The sequence below is a fragment of the Callorhinus ursinus genome, unplaced genomic scaffold (genome assembly GCF_003265705.2).
Source record: "Callorhinus ursinus isolate GAN/ISIS: 27379988/994484 unplaced genomic scaffold, GSC_fseal_2.0 scaffold33, whole genome shotgun sequence".
Classification (NCBI taxonomy): Eukaryota; Metazoa; Chordata; class Mammalia; order Carnivora; family Otariidae; genus Callorhinus; species Callorhinus ursinus.
Window position 1 is genome coordinate 4,741,438 of NW_027397095.1, and position 22,707 is coordinate 4,764,144.

General features: G+C 40.9%; 1 protein-coding gene across 6 annotated transcripts in view; it reads left to right on the forward strand.

Annotated features, from left to right (window-relative positions):
* Nucleotides 1–22,197, forward strand: part of ZDHHC9 (zDHHC palmitoyltransferase 9) — a 76,018-nt gene extending 53,821 nt beyond the window's left edge. For 5 of the 6 annotated variants that reach the window (XM_073879159.1, XM_073879160.1, XM_073879161.1 and 2 more), the window contains 8 exons: nucleotides 3,323–3,483; nucleotides 7,951–8,109; nucleotides 13,198–13,335; nucleotides 14,243–14,289; nucleotides 15,053–15,157; nucleotides 15,980–16,083; nucleotides 16,695–16,791; nucleotides 20,656–22,197. In XM_073879159.1, coding sequence (XP_073735260.1) covers nucleotides 3,323–3,483; nucleotides 7,951–8,109; nucleotides 13,198–13,335; nucleotides 14,243–14,289; nucleotides 15,053–15,157; nucleotides 15,980–16,083; nucleotides 16,695–16,791; nucleotides 20,656–20,772 — 928 coding nt within the window. In that variant the 3' untranslated portion in view covers nucleotides 20,773–22,197. Of the gene's footprint in view, nucleotides 1–1,823; nucleotides 1,895–3,322; nucleotides 3,484–7,950; nucleotides 8,110–13,197; nucleotides 13,336–14,242; nucleotides 14,290–15,052; nucleotides 15,158–15,979; nucleotides 16,084–16,694; nucleotides 16,792–20,655 lie in introns of all 6 variants that reach the window. The other variant, XM_073879162.1, reaches the window with a different exon arrangement.
* Nucleotides 22,198–22,707: the final 510 nt, after the last annotated feature.

Below are 22,707 nucleotides of genomic sequence, written 5' to 3' on the forward strand. Positions count from 1 at the left end.
AAAGGAAGATAGTGGGGACATGGTTGCATTTATAAAATTCACAAGGGAGAAAAGCGACTTCTAAACCCTTTGGAAGGGGGAAAGTCTCTTGGTACTCTGAAGACAAAAGAGAGTTCTGTTTCAAGAAGTGTATGGATATCATTATTCCAAGAAGTAATATAAATGGAAAATACTAGGGGATTTCAAAAACAGTTAGCTTATATTCATGGATGAGAGATCCAGTCCTCGAGTAAGATGAATTAGTGATTTAGGATACTCCTGACTTTTCAGATTGATACTGGGAATTGCCACCAAATTTTCACATACCCTATTCCTGTCAGAGACAGATCTCTAGCCTGCTGCAATTATGGGATTAACTTAAGGGGGTATTTTTAAAAAAGATTTTATTAAATTATTTGAGAGAGAGAGCAGGAGCAGTGGGGAAAGGAAGAAGCAGGCTCCTCGTCACTGAGCAGGGAGCTGGACGTGGGGCTCCATCCCAGAACCCGGGAATCATGACCTGAGCCGAAGGCAGACACTTAACCAGCTGAGCCACCCAGGTGCCCCCTAAGGGGGTATTTTTGATCATAACTATTAAAGACAGACATGATAGGCTGTAGTTAACAGCAGTCTTAGCTACTGGCTCTCTGTTTCCTCTTACTTGGAGTGGAAAGGCCTGCTGGTCCCACATCTGCCTTCCCAGCCACACCCACTCGCTAGTGACAACTGGCTGCCAATAGCCTCATCTCTGGAGAACAATACAATGAGCCTATTGTGTACTTGTTGACATACAGAGTGGATTGTTTTAGCAGGTGCAGAAGATAGTCCGTGTAGAGATTACAGAGACCTTTATCCTTGATGGCGTAGCATAATTCAAATCTAAGTTGTCCTTTGTCTGGTTAACAAGCAGGTGTTGGAATGAGACTTAGTTAATCTCGGGTCCTTCGTACATGGGGGCAACATTGATCTCTGTGTGTGTGTGTGTGTGTGTGTGTGTGTGTGTGTGTGTGTGTGTGTACGAGGGAGAGAGATTGTTTTATTTTCTCTATATCTTTTTCCCGTAATAAAATGATTTAAAATCCCTTCGGTGGCCAATCAGATAGCTCTGATTTTTCTATTTATTGGAGACTGTACACCCAGGGCAGTTTGAGTCCTAGAGAAATTATTTGTTTTTAAAGAGTGATCTTAGAAATGGGCAGTGACTAGAAAGATGGCTATTTTCTGTTAGTGTGGTAATTTTACTGGGCTTGCTCATGAAACAGAGTCTTATGTTTCTCCTGTGTCCTTTGGGTCCCTGATAGGCGGAGGTGACTTTTGTTTCCAAATTCACTTCTTGATTATCTGTACTACTGAAGGTGGAACATGGAAAAGAAGGTAATCCACAAGCTAGTGATATGCAAGGGCCTTAATTACCCTGTACGTGGTCAGATCCTTCAGTTCTTCAAATTATACCCCCTACCCTTAGCTTTTAGGGGAAGGAAGTAAATCATACAAAATCAGGCTATGACCAAGGATTTTGTTAAAAACAAACAAGCAGGCAAGCAAACAAAAAGCCACAAAATCATTTTGCAAGTTCATTACATATGTTCACCTTCTGCTGACAAACTGCTCAGCCTAATATTATAGTTGGTTCGCACCCCTCCCCCCCGCAGTCATGTGTGTGGCAGGGAGGCAGGGGAAGGATCTCATATGGATTGTTCCAAAACTACAGTGAATGTACAACCTGGGTTTAAATGTTCACTCTGAGTGGACAGCAGCTTGCTTAATCCCCATGCTGATGAGGTAAGCCTTTTTCCTCAGCTTACTTTCTCCACTCTCCCTCTGGTCCTTGCTCATCCACTTAGAGTCTGCCTCCAAGAGAAGATATCTGTATTGAAGGAAAAAATGTGCCTCAGGAGGAAGAGAATAAAAATAGGTCAGTGATAACTCTCATCACACATTCCTATTTATTTGGTTTGAAATTCAGTTGAGTGCCACAAGTATTTGTTGATAGCTTTTTTGTTCCCATACTTGTATTAAGCTCTGGGAGATATAGAACCACGATGGTAATGTTAAGAGCTGACATTTACTTAACGTTTACTATGTGTCAGGTGCAGTTCTAAGCACTTAATTTATATTCATGCATTTGATCCACACAATAACCCTATGTAGTATATTATTATCCTCATTTCACAGCTAAGGAGACTGAAGTTAATTAAGTCACCCAAGGAGGAGCTGGTAGAGTCAGAATTCAAACCCAAACATTCCCACTTCAAAAAGACAAGGTTCTTACTCTTCTGAAGTCCAGCTGGGGGAGAATGAGGTCAACATAGTGAAAACCAGCTAGGAAACAATACAAGGCTCTGGCAGTGAGGACGACAGTGGTAGAGAAGGGAGAGATTAGTGCAGCTTAGGATAGGCCTCTCAGAAGAGGCAAGACTTCTCTAAGACTTCTCTAAATCCCAGAGTCTTCAGCTATCAAATGGGAATAATAGACTCTACCTTCTAGATTTAGTGTGAGACTTGAATGAGATAATGCTTAGTGCAGTGCCTGGCATATGCTGAGTACTCATTAAATTGTCGTGATGATGACAATGATGGCATTGATGTCTCTGGGACCTGAAAGATGAGTAGAGTTGGGATATCCAGAGAGGAAGAGGGGTGGCCTTCCAGGTGAATTATGAGGAAAGGGGAGGAGCAAACATGATGTTGGGAAGAGGTCCTGAGGAGATACAATTTTCTTATTCCTTTGCCTAAGGTCACTAAGTACCTACTAGCAGAGCTAATTGAGGAGAGAAGAGGATGGATGTTGCAAAGTCAGTCAGCAGCCGTGAAGCTTTTTCACTGGCCTTGAAGCCTGCCAGATGTACCCTCTGTCTGATGCTGGGACCCTGCTTCACGGATGGCCCTCATCTTTTCTTCCTCCTCCTTGAGCTCAGGCCTAATGCCAGATGAGTGGTTATGAAAAGCTCTAGACATTCCCAGAGTGAGAACAGCTTGTGGTACTTACAAGTCCAGGCTCGGTTGCCTCCCTGACCTTAGTAGGTGTGAGCCTTTCCTAAGGCACAGAGGGAATGTGGTTCTCAACAGGCTGACAGGAGGAACTGGATTTGGTGATGGGGAGGTCCCTTGAGACTGTCTTCTGTAGGTTATAGGTGGCATCGATCAGATAAGTGTTGAGCTCCTACTATGTGCAGAACCACATATTAGGAGTTATGGGTAGTTCAAGAGAAGAAAACCAACATGGTCCCTTCCCTCAAGGTACTGCTGATTTTATTGTGGAGACCAGATCCACATGCTGGTAACAGTTTGTGATCAATATAGGGTAGGTATAACTAAATGTTCAATCACCTACTTTCTTCAGATGTCGCTACCTGGCTGTCCAGCTGTCTCCTGCCATCCCTGTGTTTGCTGCCATGCTCTTCCTTTTCTCCATGGCTACACTGTTGAGGACCAGCTTCAGTGACCCTGGAGTGATCCCTCGGGCCCTACCAGATGAAGCAGCTTTCATAGAAATGGAGATAGGTGAGTGTTCTAACCAGCTGGCAAGATGCTGTGCAGTGGGTGACTTTAATCACTAAGGGAATGGAATCCTAATAGTAGTTGGAGATTAAGAATCATTTCTAGCCTTTTCCCTGTAAGATCCTGAATCTGAGATCATGACCACCCTATGATTTTGGTAAGGCAGGTTTAGCAAGATTTGAAAGCCATATGCTTCATTCTTCCTTGTTGGGTTGCGTTTCAGGAGGGGTTTGTTACCAAAGTCTTGCTGCACTGTTCCCAAAAGGATGGGATTTTTTTTACTTTTGAAGGGTCATGAACTCATTTGATTCTTTTTCTTTTTTGAAAGCTATAAGCCTTCTTTTTATAAAAATATTCTTATATGTTTGCATGTACATATAATTTCAGATGTAATTTCAGGGATTCATAGATCTTTTGAAGCACATTCTTGGGCCCCACCAAGAATTCCTGCTTTAAGGCAATACATAAGGTGAGAAGAGACAGCCATGGTGCCAGGAACCACTGCGAATTCTAGGAAGGTAAAGGAGGGTAAAGGAAGCAGTTACAGGCTCATTACAGTGCAATTTTCAGCTCAGGGTAGGTCTCTTTGGGACAGAGATAAAGTGCTACACTAGCCAGGAGCCAGGGTGGCTCCACAAATTGAAGCAGAAGATCCCAGGGCTAGAGGAGGGAATATCCTAGGAGCTCACACTGGGGAAGAAGACCATGATACCAGTGCTGGCGGGGACTGGGAGCCCCTCAGACCCCATAGCAATGCCTGCTGAAATTGTTTGCAAGTCCAGTACCCAAGTAGCTTGAGTCAGCATCCAAGCCAGATAGATTAGAAGAAAGGGGCCCAGAACTTATAAGACTAAAAGCTGTGCCCATGGACCACCTATCTATAGTCCACCTTTAGACTGTCAGGGTGTTTGTTTGTTTATTTTAATATTATTTAATTAAAAACACACAAACATATTAAAGTTATAATAGGTAGTATATTACATTTATATTTTTTGAGAGAATTTACATTTGTATAATATTATCTCCCTATCCAAGAAAATACTGTGTCTTTATTTTCAGATTGAATTTTGTGCCCTTGAATAAAATTTTTTTTTAAAGATTTTATTTATTTGACAGAGAAAGACACAGCGAGAGAGGGAACACAAGCAGGGGGAGTGGGAGAGGGAGAAGCAGGCTTCCCGCGGAGCAGGGAGCCTGATGCGGGGCTCGATCCCAGGACTCTGGGATCATGACCTGAGCCGAAGGCAGACGCTTAACGACTGAGCCACCCAGGTGCCCCTGAATAAAATTTTTATAGTTTTAAAATCTAGTTTCTCTATTTCTCATATTGAGTTTATTCCTAATGTTTATATGCATGCTATCATCAATGAAATATTTTCTCCCATTTCCATTTGATGTTTTTTCCTCCAGTTTTATCAAGATATAATTGACACAACATTGTATAAGTTTAAAGTATACAATGTGTTGATTTGATACTCTTTTAGAGTGGTTTGAAAGCTTCCAAGCTTTTGTATTTCTTTTGTTTATTTTAGCTGCATTTCTCTCTAGCTTCTCAGCGAATTTCTTTTTGAAGAGTTCCAGCCTGTTTTAGTTGTGCTAGGGTGACATAGGTTTGTGCACATCTGAGCTTGAACTACTTAGGGATGGGGTGAGAGTGGGAATAGTGGGGAGAAAGCAGAGGCTGGGTGTGTTGGTGCAGCTGCAGCTCAGGGGAAACCTGGTAAAGCTGAGATAGGAGCAAGATAGGAGGGAGAGTTGTGTGTGCCATCTTTTCTCCATCTGGATTATTCTTTTATCATCCTCTTTCCATTCACATATGGAGAAACTGAAGGTCAAGGCAGTGCCTTGACTTGTCTCTTGCATCTCGCAGCAGGTGTTAGCAAGGTTAGTTCTGTTTTGCCAGATCACTGGGCCTGGAGCCCAGGCTTCAGCTGTCACATTGTGACCTCTCCTTTTAGCATGTTTCTCTCATTAAGAGAATGCATTCTTGTGTTCATTCGTATGTTTATGTTAGCAAGTTTTTATTAACTTACATTCATCCCTGTGCTGGGTATGCTGTGTGCGTGGGGGCTGGGGGACGGGCAGAAGATGACATTGTGATTCCCTTGCATCATAGTGCCTCATGGGGAGGATGAACCATGAACTCTATCTCACAGGTGCCCTCATGTAAAGCCCATGCAAAGGAATATTAAGGTGGCATGCTGGTACTTATATCATTCTCTAATGAATAGCTATCCCCATCCTTTTAAGACTTGTGGCACACTGTTATTGTTTGATTTCACAGCATCCACCCCACTCTGCAAAAAAAGGAAAAAAGTTCCATATGGCAGATATTTTTAAAATCAAAGTGAATTGAAAAATTATTCTGTTTTTAGAATTATCCTGCGCATCTAGGGTGCAATGAGACAGGCATTCTCATATGCTGCAGATGGATGGGCGTGCAAATTGATACAATCTGTCTGGGAAGCATTTTGGCAATAAGCAATATGGGCTTTAAGGATTCATACCCTTTGACCCAGTAATTCCACTTTGCTTAGAGTTTAGTTAAAGGAAATAATCAGAGTTATACAAATTACTGTAGAAGGATTTTCAGCACGTCATTTTTTTCTTTTTCCTTTTTTTCTTTTTAATATGGGCCTAGCTATTTTAATGCCAGCAACTTCATATATTACTGCTCAGACTTCAACATGCTTTTCTTTTTTTCTTTCTGTTTTAGAAATTAATTTTAATGCATGTATATATTCTTTTTTTTTTTTAAAGATTTTATTTATTTATTTATTTGAGAGAGAGAGAATGAGAGATAGAGAGCACGAGAGGGAAGAGGGTCACAGGGAGAAGCAGGGCTCCTGCTGAGCAGGGAGCCCGATGTGGGACTCGATCCCGGGACTCCAGGATCATGACCTGAGCTGAAGGCAGTCGCTTAACCAACTGAGCCACCCAGGCGCCCTATATATTCTTTTTTAAAAAAATTTTATTTATTTGAGAGAGAGAGCAAGAGAGTGGGGGGAGGGGCAGAGGGAGAGGAAGAGAATCTCAAGCAGACTCTAGGTGAGCCTGGAGCCCAACTCTAGGGGTTCAGTCTCACTACCCTGAGATCATGACCTGAGTTGACACCAAGAGTAGGACGCTCAACCGACTGAGCCACCCAGGTGCCCCAACAAATGTATTTATTCTTGAGGAGGGGAGGTGGAAATTGGGATTGGGGTGGTGATCAGAGGGGATTTAAGCTTTATCTGTAATATTTTAAATTTTTTCATGCAACACCATTTAAATAGTAAAAACCCAGAGGCCACTTAAATGCCCTACAGTATGGAATGGTTAAATAAATTATGATATGTGCATATGATGGAATATTATATTGCCAATATTAATATTTTTGGAAGAGAAATTAACAACCATGGAAAAATGTTCACCATATAGTGTTAAGTGAAAAATACAGGGTACAAAATTATATTTTTCTCAAATTTTTAAAAATCACGAATATTTATTTACCTGTTAAGGAAATACACCAAAATGCATGGATATTCCTGAATTGAGAGACTGTCGGTGATTTTTATTTTTTCTTATATATATCTTCTGTTTTTTCCAAAGTTTTTACAATAAGCATGCATTACTCTTATTTTTAAATGATTATTTTTCTGATTCTAAGTATTACCAGTCTTTTTTTCATGCATATATTTTATTTTTGCAAGATAGAATGTACACTAGTTGCTTTCTAGTGTACACTTTCATTGTGCAATATATTGTGAATGTTGTCCTGAGTCTTCATTCATTTGTCTATATCATTTTAAGTGGTTGCATAATATTCCATCCTATGCATGTATCATAATTTACTTAACCAACCCCCTATTGTGACACTGAGGTTATTTTCAGGTTTTCACTATTAAAGGGAACTCTGTGACAAATATCCTTGTGTCAACATCTTTTGTGTATCTCTTTGTAGTTTTGTTAAAGTCCTAGAAATAGAATTGCAGGGTCAAAAAATATATGCCTTTAAAATTTTGGGAGCCACTGCTTTATTGCTTACTGATAATGTATAAAAATACCTTATTCCCATCCTTGCCAACACTGGGTATTTTTATTCTTTTTAGTATTTGTTAATATAGTAGGAGGTAACAGTATCTTTGTTGATTTTTATGTCTTTGATTCTTAGTGAATTTGAATGTTTTCATTTCATATATTTATATATTTTTAGCCATTTTTATTTCTTTTATGAATGTTTTTCTTTGTAATCTGCCAAAAAACGTGAAGAAACCTCTTTTCACATGTGCACAAAAGAATTGCATGGCATTCAGCAGAATTTGACATGACACTCTGTGATGTTGAGAGTGCCCTCAGGCAATGCTAGTCTGGAGAAAACAGTGGGCCTAGGGAACTGGTGATTGCTCCCACTGCTTTTGGAGAAGTGGTGAGACTTTGGGGCTCAAATAATGGCTGGTAGTGATATTAACTGTCTTTACTGATCTACAGAAGCTACCAATGGTGCAGTGCCCCAGGGCCAGCGACCGCCTCCTCGTATCAAGAATTTCCAGATCAACAACCAGATTGTGAAGCTGAAATACTGTTATACCTGCAAGATCTTCCGGCCTCCCCGGGCCTCCCATTGCAGCATCTGTGACAACTGTGTGGGTGAGTAAAACCAAAGGGGCTCTGTCTGGGGGGAAGGGCTGAGCTGAAGGAGAGGGTCAGGGTTATTTTTCTAGGGAAAAATCAGTAGGGGTGGGAAGATAGATGTCTATAGGAAATAAGCTAGATTTAGTTAGGAAACTTTAGATAGGAAACAAGCTTCTGAACAACTGTAGATCAACTGTACTTCTGTAGTAGATCAAATCATAATTTAAATATCCTCTAGTCTAAAATTTATTTTAAAAAACCTTTTTGGTAAATGGGGAAGTAAACTTTACCTGTTTTTCAAATCTGGATTTGTTTCAAGCGGAGCCCACCTTATGTAGGGGGAGGAGAACTCTAGTCCACTGGAGGGCAGCATTGGGGAAGGAAGGGATATGTAAGAAGTAGTGTTACCAAAGAAGAAAGTTGCTAGAATTTATTGAGTTCCTACTATATCCCAGGCACTGTGCTAAGTGCTTTCCCTTTCTCTCATTTAAGACTCATAAGAGGGGTGCCTGGGTGGCTCAGTTGTTAAGCATCTGCCTTCGGCTCAGGTCATGATCCCAGGGTCCTGGGATCGAGCCCCGCATCGGGCTCCCTGCTCAGCGGGAAGCCTGCTTCTCCCTCTCCCACTCCCTCTGCTTGTGTTCCCTCTCTCACTGTGTCTCTCTCTGTCAAATAAATAAATAGAATCTTTAAAAAAAAAAGACTCATAAGAACCCCATGCGATAGGTATTATCCCCTTTTTACAGATGAGGAAATAGGTGAAACACCTTTGTGCAGGTTCATGTAATTAATATGAGATGAAACTGGAGCAGGTCTGATTCCAGAACTGTCATTTCATCTTTCTCTGCTGATGCTGCAAGGGTGGCAGGTGTGCATAATACATGGGTCTGTGCTTCTATCTGCATATATGTGGCTTAGTTGTAATCACTGCCTAGTGTGTGCTGAACCCTGGGAAAGATCAGAAACAGGCAGTAAATATGTCTGTTGATAGGCATATGTGTGCAACTCCTTACTTTACCAATAAGCATACTTCTTTTTTTAAAGATTTAATTTTTTTATTTGAGAGAGAGAGCTCGAGTACACATGCGTGCAGGGTAGGGGGATGGGGGGAGGAGCAGAGTTGGCGGGGGAGAGGGATAAACAGACTCTGCACTGAGCGCAGAGCCCAGCACAGGGTTCAGGACTCGATCCCAGGACCCTGGGATCATGACCTGCGCCAAAACCAAGAGTCAGACGCTTAACTGACTGAGCCACCCAGGCTCCCCAAGCATACTTCTAGCACTCTTTGTATATGCCGTGGAACATGCCTGACTGAGTACATTGCTTTCTTCTTATTAGCCAATTCTTTAGGCAAATGTTGGGAAGATAAAGCTTACTTTATATGGTAAAAATCTGTATGTAGATAGGACTTTTATAAATTAAAACTCATTTTATTTATTTTTTAAAAGATTTTATTTATTTATTTGACAGAGAGAGACACAGCGAGAGAGGGAACACAAGCAGGGGTACTGGGAGAGGGAGAAGCAGGCTTCCTGCTGAGCAGGGAGCCTGATGTGGGGCTCAATCCCAGGACCCTGGGACCGTGACCTGGGCCAAAGGCAGACGCTTAACGACTGAGCCACCCCAGGCACCCCAAAACTTGTTTTAAATTAGCTAGGAAACTTGATATTTCAAGGTCTGATATGAAGGTTTTCATAAAGAATTCCCTCTCCTTATTAATATTCTTAAATATAAAGAACTCATGCAATTTGAGTTTTTAAAGATTTTATTTATTTATTTGATAGAGAGAGACACAGCGAAGAGGGAACAGAAGCAGGGGGAGTGGGAGAGGGAGAAGCAGGCTTCCTGCAGAGCAGGGAGCCCCATGTGGGGCTCAGTCCAGGGACTCCAGGATCATGACCTGAGCTGAAGGCAGACGCTTAATGACTGAGCCACCCAGGCACCCCTGATTTTTAAAAAGAAGCATTAACATTCCAGTAGAAATACGGACAGTTCGTAAAACAGGAAATGTAATTAACTAGTTAACATGAAAAAGGGTCATCCCTACTAAACATCAAAGAAATAAAAATTAAAACAATCTTTTTAAATTTAGAACATTAGCAAATAAAACCTGATAATGCTTAGTCCTACCCTGACAGGAGTGTAAATTGGAACAAACTTTTTGGAAGACAACCTGGTGAGATTCATAAAAGCTTTAAAATATGTATACCCTTTGATGCCAGTGATTCCCTTTCTAGGGATCTATCCTAAGAAAATAATCAGGGATGTGGTAAAAGAGTTAGGTATGGAAATATTTACCTCAGGATTATTATAATGATGAAAAATTGGATAAACCTAATTGTCCACCTGTAGATAAGTGGTCAAATAAATTGTGGGACATTCATGCAATAGACTTATGGGAAAAGCTCAAATCAGAAAGCTAAATGAAATAAAATAGGAGATAGGCTATATTTATAGTGTGATCTCAGTTACACATTTGAAAAAATACATGTAAATATATATGCAAGGTAACACACCAAGATGCTTATCCTTGTAGTTTATTATCTATAGGTTGTAGGATTATGAGTGATTTTGTTTCCTTCATTTTTCTTTTTTTCAAGTTTTCTACAATGAGCATGTATTAATTATATTATCAGAAAAAGTGTGATTTAAAATACAGTAGGGGTGCCTGTGGCTCAGTCAGTTAAGCATCCAGCTCTTGATTTTGGCTCAGGTCATGATCTCAGGATTGTGAGGTCAAGCTCTGTGTAGGGCTCTGTGCTCAGCATGCAGTCTGCTTGAGATTCTCTCTCTTCCTCTCCCTTGGACCCCCCCACTCTTTTTCTCTTTAAAATTAATAAAATCTTTAAAAAATAAAAATAAAATACAGTAAAAATATATCTGTAAATCTACAGTTTCCAATGTTTTTATATGGCAGGTTTGCTTAAAGAGTTACTCTCCATTTTCCTGGTGTCTCATCATCATCTTCTTCCTATAAGGATACCAGTCTGACGGGATTGGGCCCTACCCTTATGATCTCATTTAACCTTAGTTACCTCCTTAGAAACCCTGTCTCCAGATATAGTCACATTGGGGGTTAGAGCTTCAACGTATAAATTTGGTGGGGGGAGACACAATTCTGTCCATAACAATACCAAAAAGAATTGAAAATAGTCAAACATTTTTGTATGTCAGTGTGCATGGCAGTATTGTTCACAGTAGCCAAAAGATGGAAACAACCTAAGTGTCCATCAACAGATGAATGGATAAACAAAATATGGTATATACGTACAATGGAATATTATTCAGCCATAAGGAGGAATGAAGTGCTGATATATGCTACAGTGTGGATGAATCTTGAAAACATTATGCTAAGTGAAAGAAGCCAGACAGAAAAAGTCAAATATTGTATGATTCCACTTGTATGAAATATCTAGAATAGGCATAGAGACAGAAAGATTAGAGGTTACCAGGGTCTGGGGGAAGGGGAAAATGGAGAGTTACTCTTTAATGGGTACAGAGCTTCTCTTTGGAGGTGGTGAAAATTTTTGGAAATAGATAGTGGTGATGGTTGCACAACATTGTGAATGTAATTCATGCCACTAAATTGTACACTTAAAATGAATATTCAAATTGCATGTTATATATTTTATCACAATAAAAAATCTAATAAAAAATTACTGAACTTAAATTTCTGTGCACATCTCTATCTCCTTATGAGAAATTACTGAAAATGGATTTATTTTGCCAAAGGGGTGTGAGCCTTATTATGGCTGTTGATACACACCGCCAAATTGCTTTTCAGAAAGGCTCTCTCAATTTATACTCCCACAAAGAGTATATTAGTGTCCATTTTAAGCTATTCTCACCAGTACTGGATATTGTTTTTTAATATTCTTATTTTGATAGGCAAATATTGTACTAGTATTGCCCTGAATTATTAGTGAATCTGAAAACATTTAAATATATGTTTATGTGGTATTTGTTAACTGTTTTTTCCCTTTGACTACTTTCTTGAAGGAGTATTTGTAATTTGTTATTGATTTATAAGGATTTCTCATATACTAAGGTACAAAATTTACATATATTTCTGTTGTTTTTTTCCTGTTTAATATTCTTTTATAGTATTTTTAACATATTTAAGCTATTAAGGTTTATGGAGTCAAATATATTTTTCTTTAACATCTGTGTTTTCTTTCATTACTTTTATGGTTACTTAGAAAATACTTGTCTATATAGTGGGTAAATGTTCATCTACTCTTTTTTTTAAAAGACTTATTTATTTGTTTATTATAGAAAGAGCGAGCAGGAGCAGGAGGGGCAGAGGGAGAGAATCTCAAGCAGACTCCGCACTGAGTGCGGAACCTGACTCAAGGCTCGATCTCATGACCCTGAGATCACGACCTGAGCCAAAACCAAGAGTCAGACACCCAACTGACTGTGCCACCCAGGCGCCCCTCATCTATTCTTTATAATTATTTTATGGTTATATTTTGTTTTTACATTGATTTTTTAATTTTTTTAGAGAGGTAGAGAGAAGGGGGGGCAGAGGGAGAGAGAGAGAGAATCTTAAGCAGGCTCCATGCCCAGTTCAGAGCCCAATGTAGGACTGGATCTCACAACCCTGAGATTATGACCTGAGTGGAAATCAAGAGTCAGACACTTAGCTGACTGAGCCACCCAGGTGCCCCTGTAGTTTTTATCATTTTTTAAAAAAACTAGAGGCTAAGAAAAACCATACTACTCATTTTTCAAAATTTCCTTGGCTCTTTTTCACCCACTTATTCTTCCAGAACTTAGTAAGTCCACCTAAGATTTTTCTTTGGAAAAGCAAAGTCTCTGTTGTCAACTGGCAGTGAGGCAGCTCACTTGACCCCCCAGTGCCTTAGTTTCTTCAACTGCAGTGTGAGGACAAGAATATCTTCTTTTGCTTGACTTCCAGGGTGATTGTGGGGCTCAAATGAGATGACTGAAAACATTGTGAAAAAGTGAAAAATAGAAACCAGTGTTTTTTTATAATTGAAATCGGCAGTGATCCTGGGGGTCTTTAAATTAGGTACTATGTGGATGGCATGTTGTGCTTTGTTTTGGAGACTTTGGCACTGGACTCTCTTTCTCCCACAGAGCGCTTCGACCATCACTGCCCCTGGGTGGGGAATTGTGTTGGAAAGAGGAACTACCGTTACTTCTACCTCTTTATCCTCTCTCTCTCCCTCCTCACGATCTATGTCTTCGCCTTCAACATCGTCTATGTGGCTCTCAGTGAGTATGCAGGGCAGTGTCTGTTGGTGAAGGGTGGGAGAAGACTTAAGGAGAGCTGAGGGGAGTGGTTGGGTTTCTTGGTGGGACTTTACCATTGCAAAGGCACCCTAGGACCAATAAGAAATGAATACTACTCTGCTCTCGAGCAGAGCTCCAAACCTCAGCTCACATCAATCCGTATTCCTGAGTGTGTTGGCCTTTTCATTGGCCTTCTGCTGAAGACTGAGGCTCTAATTACTGGTCTGTACCCAGAGTAGTGGGCATTTCTGAGGTGATCCCAAAGACTGAGGATGTATTTTGGCTCTGCATACTTTCTTCTTCTGCCTTATAAGACCTGCTCTGTGCCAGGTGGTAGAAGGGGGTTATACTATGCCTTTCAGTAGCTCATGGTCTACTTTGGGAGACAGAAAATACCCACATGTGTACATATGCATACATGCACGTGTATGCCGCACACACCAAATCACCCTAAAGGCAGATGGGATGTGGAGTTAAAAGAGGCTTCTTGATCAAGAGATGAGTTCTCAGCTGGATTTTGAACAAAGGAAGTACATGGATTGGTGAGGAGAAAGGATTTTTCTTAGATATTTCTGATTTCTTTCATCTATGAATGAATATTCCCCATCCATGCCCATAGTTGGGGGCTTGGGAAAAGGGAGGGGAGCAGGAAGCTTGGCTTCTGCCAGACTCTGTAGTCCAGTGCCAGGTCCCGCAGTGAAAATGTAAACTCTTCAGTGAGGATACTGCCAGCTTGTAGGTGAGAGTCCCTTGTCTGAGTGAGGGCTAATCTCTTGCCAGCTTGTAACAAGGGATAGGGAGGGAAGAAAATGAGTGGGTACTAGGATAAGTGTGCATTTTTTACTAAAGTCATTGATTTTTCTTTCTACTTGTCCTCCCAATTTAACAGAATCCTTGAAAATTGGCTTCCTGGAGACGTTGAAAGAAACTCCTGGAACATATCCTCCCCTGGCAGTATGTCCCTGTGACTCCCTCTTAAACTACTTTCGAGTAGGCGTTCTCTCTGCATTTCTCCCACCATCTCGTTTTTTAGATGTTAGAGAGTGCCAAGATCTGAAATTAAAAAAAAAAAATGTAGTCTTAATGGTAGCAACCAGAATGGAAGATGGCCAGGGCTTTAATGGAGGTCTTTCCCTCAGCCCTTTCTCCACTGCCTCCCTCACAAGTCCTCCTGATCCCGGGCTCAGCCCTGCCTCCTCTAGTGGGCCATGTTTATTTCAGTACACCTCTTATGTTGCTTGACTAAAGTCCTCCCTTTCTGTTACAGCTCAGGCTTATTTTGTACAACAGTTGCATTTCTGAAAAGGAGATTCAGATGGGATTTCTGTAAGTCACGTACTGTTTTTTCCACCAAGTTTTCATTTATAAGGTTTATTTTTTGATGGATTTTCCACTGGCAGTGATGGCCAACATTATTTAGCTATGGCCCTCTTCTAAACATTCTCTTCAAAGAACTAATGATGAATAAACAAACACTTAAAAACACCAGGAATGTTAGAGAGCTACTCCTAGTGAATAAAGAGGAGTCCTTTACCTTTCATATATGCAGCAAGTTTAGAATTCATCTGTTGTTATATATGGATACTTGGCCATTTGTGATATATGTTCTGAGAGGTAAAGATGGTGTGATTGGCACCATGAGTATGGGCTGAGGCCTTGAGTCCCCGGGTGTAGCTTCAACATTCCTTAGCATCACCTCACTGTTCTAGAAGTGCTCATTTGCTTCTTCACACTCTGGTCCGTCGTGGGACTGACTGGATTTCACACTTTCCTCGTGGCTCTCAACCAGACAACCAATGAAGACGTGAGTCAACTTTTCCTTTTCCTCACCACATATTCTTTCTCTCCCCAAAACCTATTCTCTCATTACCTGCTTGAGAACTGAGTCTCCAGGGCTTGGGAGGTCGAGGCAGACAGAAACCTGGTTTGGGAGATTGTTAAATCCAGTGCGTGGGGGAGAAAGCACACTGCTTTGTTTGGAGCTGAGTGCCTATTGAGAATTGGAAAGAAGGGGTTCAGTGGTTGAGTGGGTACAAGGTCTTCTGCTGTTCATAGGTCCTTAAAGGCTAGGTAGTGCCTCTGGATTTGGAATGGAGAGGGGCAGTTGCACTGAATAAATCCCTGCTTTTTAAAACTTACCAATTAATCCATGCTCATTGTAGAAAATCAGAAAATACAGATGAGTAAAACATAGCAAATAAGTCCCTGTAACTTTACCTCCTGGATGTTGCCATGGTTTTTTTTTTTTTTAAGTTTTTATCTAAATTCACCTTTGTTAATGGTATGATTTGTAGTCTTCCAGACTTGTTCCCATGTTTGTTTAGATGAATATATATTTTGTATTTTTAATTGAAAATAACACATACTGTTCAGCCTCTGATTTTTCACTCGATTGTGAACATTTTTCCATGGCTATGCAGGTATTTTTTTCCTGTTGTGGTAAAATATACATAATATAAAATGTACCGTCTTAGCTATGTTTAAATGTAGAATTCAGTGGCAGGAAGTACATTCATATTGTTGTGCTACCATCACCACTATCCATCTCCAGAACTTTTCATCTTTCCATGCTGCAGGTATTTCTGCAACATAATTTTTACTATAAGCCTTGGCTTTTATCTTGCAGATCAAAGGCTCATGGACAGGGAAGAATCGTGTCCAGAATCCCTATAGCCATGGCAACATTGTGAAGAACTGCTGTGAAGTGCTGTGTGGCCCCTTGCCCCCCAGGTACTCAGAGGACTAGAAGATACTGGGATTCTTGGGACAAGCAATTCAACCTGATCCTATTACCTGGCCTGATGCATTCTTTTTTTTTTTTTTTAATTGGAGAGAGAAAGCAAGAGCGGGGTGGGAGAGGGGTAGAAGGAGAGGTAGAGAGAATCCTGAAGCAGATTCCCCACTGAGCGGGGAGCCTGATGTGGGGGCTTGATCCCAGGATCCTGAGATCATGACCTGAGCCGAAATCAAGAGTTGGATGCTCAACTGCCTGAGCCCCCCAGATGCCCCTGATGCATTCTTCTAAATGTGGCCTTTTGGGGTCAAATGGGTCTTCCTGGGGATTATCCCTCGGTGCCATATCTACACAGACCACAGACCACAGGCTAGTTGTTTTGAAGGGATGACCTTTCATTCTTATTTCATTTGTTTGTCCCTGCTTAATGTGGTGTTCCCTGGTCTGTGGAAGAAAAAACTGAATGGAAGACAGGAGACATGTGTTAGGAAACACTGGGCTGCTAAAGGTCAGGTTTATGTTTTCTAGTACACACAGTGAGGTTCTGGGGGTGGGTGGGTGGAGGGGTGAATACAAAATGTTTTATTAACAGTCCTCTCTTTTTCAGTGTGCTGGACCGAAGGGGTATTTTGCCACTGGAGGAAAGTGGAAGTCGACCTCCCAGTACTCAAGAGACCAGTAGCAGCCTTTTGCCACAGAGCCCAGTAAGTATTCCTGATGTAACGGCTGAGTCAGTGATAGAAGGTGTAGGCTAAATTTACACCTTTGAGATATAATTAGGCAATTTCATGTCCAGTCGTTCCAGCTTCTCTGTCTCTGCTTCTGCCCTGACATTGTCTTCAGATCTTTGTGCCCTTGAGGTAGATTAAGCACAGTCACTGTGCTTAGGTGCTAGGGATATGCCGGTGAACAAGGCAAACAATGTCCCTGCTCTCAAGGAGCTCATTGTCTAGTGAGAGACAAGAAAACAGGCCATTGCTCAATGTTATGAAAAGTGCCTTGAGGAGGGAAGCATGAAATGCTATCAGAGAAAAGATAAGGGTCAGGACAGTGGGTTAGAATTAATGGAGGGGTTACCTTGGTGGAAGGGGGCTTCCTCCCTGGCATATGCAGATGTTGTGGAAAATCTCCCAGTTGTCTTGTTCAGGATATACTTTACAAAGCATGTTCCTAAAAAGTTACTACTTGACATTTTTTAAAGATTTTATTCATTTATTTATTTGAGAGAGAGAACACGAACAGGGGGAGGAGCAGAGGGAGAAGGAGACTTCCTGCTAAGCAGGGAGCCTGACGCGGGGCTCGATCCCAGGACCCTGAGATCATGACCTGAGCCGAAGGCAGACGCTTAACCAACTGAGCCACCCAGGCGCCCCTTGACATTTCTTTCTTTTTATAATAGCTTTATTGAGCTATAATTCACACATTATAAAATCCCTATTTAAAATGTACGGCTCACTGGTTTGTAGTATATTCACAAATTGGTGCAATCATCACAACAATCAATTTTAAAAACATTTTCATGATCCCTCACCAAACCCCTGCACCCGTCAGCAGTCACTGTCTCTTGCCTCCTAGTTCTCCCAACCCCATCCTTAGGCAACTATTAATCTACTTTCTTTTGCTATAGATTTTCCTCTTCTGTACCTTCCTTATAAATGAAATCATATCATGTTTGGTCATTTATGACTGGCTTCTGTTATTTGACATAATATTTTCAAGGTTCATCCATGTTGTCTCATGTAGCAGTACTTCATTCCTTTATATGGCCGAATAATATTCCCTTATATGGATAGTACCACATTTTATGTATATATTCCTCCACTGATAGCCATTTGGGTTCTTTGCACTTTTTGGTTATTATGAATAATGCAGCAATGAACTTTCCTGTGCAAGTTCTTGCATAGACACATATGCATTCATTTGTCTTGGCTGTATAGCCAGGAGTGAAATCACTAGATCATATAATAACTCTATGCTTAACCTTTTGAGTACCTGGTGGACTGTTTTCCAAAGTACCTGCACCCTTCTACATCCCCCACCAGGAGTGTATGAGGGTGTCAGTTTCTCCACATTCTTGGCAACACTTGTCATTATTATTTGACATTTTGGTTCTAGCCATCCTAGTGGGTATGTAGTGGTATCTCATTATGGTTACAATTTGCATTTCCCTAATGATGTTGAGCATCTTGTCATGGGCTTATTGGCCTTTTGTATATCTTCTTTGGAGAAGTGTCTATTCAGATAGTTTATCTATTTTTAAATTGGGCAATTTGGTTTTTTTTTATTGTTGAGTACCAAGAATTCTTTATATATTCTCTGTTTTAGTCCCTTATCAGATATATGATTTGTAAATATTTTCTCCCATTCTGTGGGTTGTCTTTTCACTTTCTTGATGGTGTCCTTTAAAGCACAAAAGTTCAAATTTTGATGTAGTCCAATGTATCTATTTTTTTCTTTTGTTTCTTGGGCTTTTGTTGTCAGATCTAATAAACCATTGTCTAATCCAAGGTCATGAAGACTTATGCCTCTGTTTTTTCTAAGAGTTTTATAGTTTTAGCTCTTATGTTTAGATCTTTGATCCATTTTGAACTAATTTGTATATATGGTGTGAGGTAGGGGGTTCAAATTCTTTCTTTTGCATGTGGATATCCAGTTGTCTCAGTACCCTTTGTTGAAAAGACTATTTTTTCCCCATTGAACTGTCTGGGCACCCTTGTCAAAAATCAGTTGACTGTAGGGCATCTAGGTGGCTCAGTCGGTTAAGCATCTGCCTTCGGCTCAGGTCATGATCCCAGGGTCCTGGGATCGAGCCCCACATCGGGCTCCCTGCTCAGCAGGAAGCCTGCCTCTCTCTCTCCCACTCCCCCTGCTTGTGTTCCTGCTCTCGCTATCTCTCTCTGTCAATGAATAAATAAATAAATAAATAAATAAATAATCAATTGATTTTAAACAAACAAAGAGTTTGTTTCTGGACCCTCAATCTTATTTCATTGATCAGTATCTCTATTCTTCTGAGTATCACACCATCTTGGTTATTGTAGTGTTGTAGTAAGTTTTGAAATTAGGAAGTGTGAGTAGTACAAATTTATTCTTTATTTATTCAGTTGTTTTGGCTGTTCTGGGTCCCTTGAATGTCCCTATGCATCTTGGGATCAGCTTGTCTGTTTGCAAAGAAGCCAACTGGAATTTTGATGGGGATTGCATTGAATCTATAGATCAATTTTTGGAGTATTGTCTTTCTAACAAGATTAAATCTTCTGAACCATTAACATGGGCTGTCTTCATTTGTTTAGGTCTTCTTTAATGTATTTTTCAGAGTATAAGTTTTTTTTTTGAGTATAAGTTTTTTTTAATTTTATTTATTTAGAGCCTGCACACACGAGCAGGGGGAGGGGCAGAGGAAGAGGGAGAGAGAATCTCAAGCAGACTCTATGCTGAGCACAGTACCAATGCGGGGCTTCATCTTATGACCCTGAGATCGTGACCTGAGCTGAAATTAAGAGTCAGACACTTAACCAACTGAACAACCCAGGCGCCCCTAGTATAAGTTTTTTTTTTTTTTTAAGTTTTACTTATTTAAGTAATCTCTACACCCATCGTGGGGCTCAGACTCATGACTCAAGATCAAGAGTCACATGCTTCTCCAACTGAGCCAACCAGGAGCCCCCGGAGTATAAGTTTTATACTTTTGTTACATTTATTTGTAAGTATTTTATTCTTTTTGATATTATTGCAAATGAAATTATTTTCCCAATTACATTTTTGGATTGTACATTGGGAGTATATAGAAATTCAATTGATTTTTGTATATTGATCTTGTATCTTGAAACCTTGCTGAACTTGTTTATTCTAATAGATTTTTAGTAGATTTAAACTTTCTTTTCAAATAGAATCCTACTTTTAAAAAAGTGAATGATTTCTGTAAAGTAGATAATTGTTCTCTACTTTGCCTTTCCTAAATTTTGAATTTTCTTTTTTTGAAGTAAAGCAAATTCTTATTTATATATTATTATCATCATTTTGAATATCATTTTTCTGATGAATCTGATCTTAAATCATAACAGTCTAGGTTAGTGATGCTAAGTTGAATGTAGGGAAGGATAGTGTTTTAGAATCACTTGGGGCATTTTCCAACCACATATACCATCTGAAGATTTTGCCACCCCACCCTGTTTGGCTTAGAATCACTGTTCTAGTAAGCTGTGTGTTAGAGAAAAAAAAAAAAAGATTGAGAACCACTGGGTCAGGCCTTGTTAGACAAGTATGTTATAGCATTCTGTTGTGAAGGTGGGGGTTCTGTGTAATTATTTGTGGTCCATTTTATTATTATTGTGAATAATAATGGAAACATCTGTCCTTAACAGTGAAGACTAGAACTCACACTTCAGTTGCATTCTGTTGAGAAGCCTGTAGTTCAGTCTTGGTTCTGAGTGTGGTGTCAGTGGCTGCTTATCTGTAGCATCAGTATGGTTGATGGGTTCAGAAGAAGAGTTCAATGTCTATGTATTATCTCCATTTGGATTTTAAGGGAGAGCTTTGTATTGAATTTGATATGTTTTCCTTCTCAGGCCCCAACAGAACATCTGAGCCCAAACGAGATGCCGGAGGACACCAGCACTCCTGAAGAGATGCCACCCCCAGAGCCCCCAGAGCCACCACAGGAGGTGACTGAAGCTGAGAAGTAGCCTATCTATGGAAGAGACTTTTGTTTGTGTTTAATTAGGGCTGTGAGAGATTTAAGGGGAGAAGATAAACCTGAGACAGAGAGCAAGTGAGCTGTCCCTTTTACTGTTTTCCTTTGGTCTTTATTCACCCAACTGCACACTGGCATTTTCTTGCTGCAAGCTTTTTTTAATTTCTGGACTCAAGGCAGTCACAGAAGATGTCAGTCATCTCTGGTAACTGGACAAATGGGTCTCTTGGGCCCCGGCACTGGCTTTCCATGGCCTCAGCCACGGAGTCTTCTTGGACTCCCTTCTCTTTCCTCCAGATCCCAGCTCTCCTGCTTGGGGTTATTGGTCCAATTCTGAGGTTAATGGTTCTTGAGACTGGCTCAAATCCTCTCAAGCTGCTGCATGTCCTGAGTCCAGAGGCAGTCACAGAGAACCCTAGCCAGGGAATCCTAACTGGATTCTTGGGGCCTTCAGAATTGAAGAGTGGCCTTGGAGGATTCTCCTGGCTACAAAATGCCAACATTGCCAGCAAATCCTTTCAGGAATGGGGCAGGTAACTTCCACTTGTATTTATTCATGTAGCTTCTCCTTTGTCCCCTGCCCACTCTCTAACACCCAAGCCCCACTCTTTTCCAGTTAGATATATGTAAGTAATTACCGTAGAGATAACAATTCACATTTCTTGTAGACTGTCTGGAGACTTTTTAATACCTGTGCCATTCTTAGTAAGAATTTATGAGATGCCAACGGCATGGCCCCTTGCACTCTTTGTCTCATCTCTCCTCCTTTCTCATTAGCCCCTTTTGTTTTCCTTTTGACTCCTGCTCCCGCTAGGAGCAGGAATGGCAGTAATAAAAGTCTGCACTCTGGTGGTTCCTTTTCCTCAGAGGAAGCCTGAGTGCTCACTTAAACACTACCCCCTCAGACTCCCTGTGTGAGGCCTGTAGAGGTCCTGAATGCACAAATGGGGAAACCAAGGCACAGAGAGGCTCTCCTCTCCTCTCCTCTCCCTCTATGTTCCCTCAAAAAAGAAAAAAAAGAATAACCAGTACTTCCATTAGGCCTCGGCTGAGTGAGGAGGGAAAGCCCAGCACTGCTGCCCTCCCGGGTAAACCCACTCCAAGGCCTTGGCCCACCTCGGGCTTGGTAACCACACGGGGGCTTCCTCCAAGCCCCGCTCTTCCAGCACTTCCACCGGCAGAGTCCCAGAGCCACTTCACCCTGGGGGTGGACCGTGGCCCCCAGTCAGCTCTGCTCAGGACCTGCTCTATTTCAGGGAAGAAGATTTATGTATTATATGTGGCTATATTTCCTAAAGCACCTGTGTTTTTCTCTTTCTAAGCCAGGGTCCTGTCTGGATGACTTATGGGGAGGGGGGGAAGTGTAAACCAGAACTTTTAATCTATTTGAAGGTGATTAAACTGTGTCTAATGCAAATTGCCTGCCTCCTCCTTCCCCCTTCCATTTCAAGAACCACCATGAGGTTGTGAATGTCTTTGTGTGGGGGCGTGGGGGTGGGGGTTGAAGGGATTGCTTGTTACTACCCATACTTCCATTTCCGAGGGGGCCCTTGAGTTGGAGAGATAGCTCCCAAACTCACCACTGATCTGTACCACATTCTGGGCTGAAGTTTACCTTATTCTGGGCTATGGAAAAAGGACTTTCAAGGCTATATACAGTGTTAGCAAGATTGGGAGGGTCGGAGGGGGTTATATTTACTTAGGAGAATATGTTCTTTATTAGGATATTGTTTTTATGCAGAGGGATGCTGTTAATTGCAAATGAGTCTTGGTTATTAAAGCAGGCTCATCAGGGCCTCCTCTTGGAAATATTTTGTTAGTGATCTTTTACAAGTGATGGCATATATTTCTTTTTAAATGGTCTAAAGTCAAGACTCCTTACCAATGCCTATCTCACCCTTCCCAGTTAATTAAAATTAATGAAATT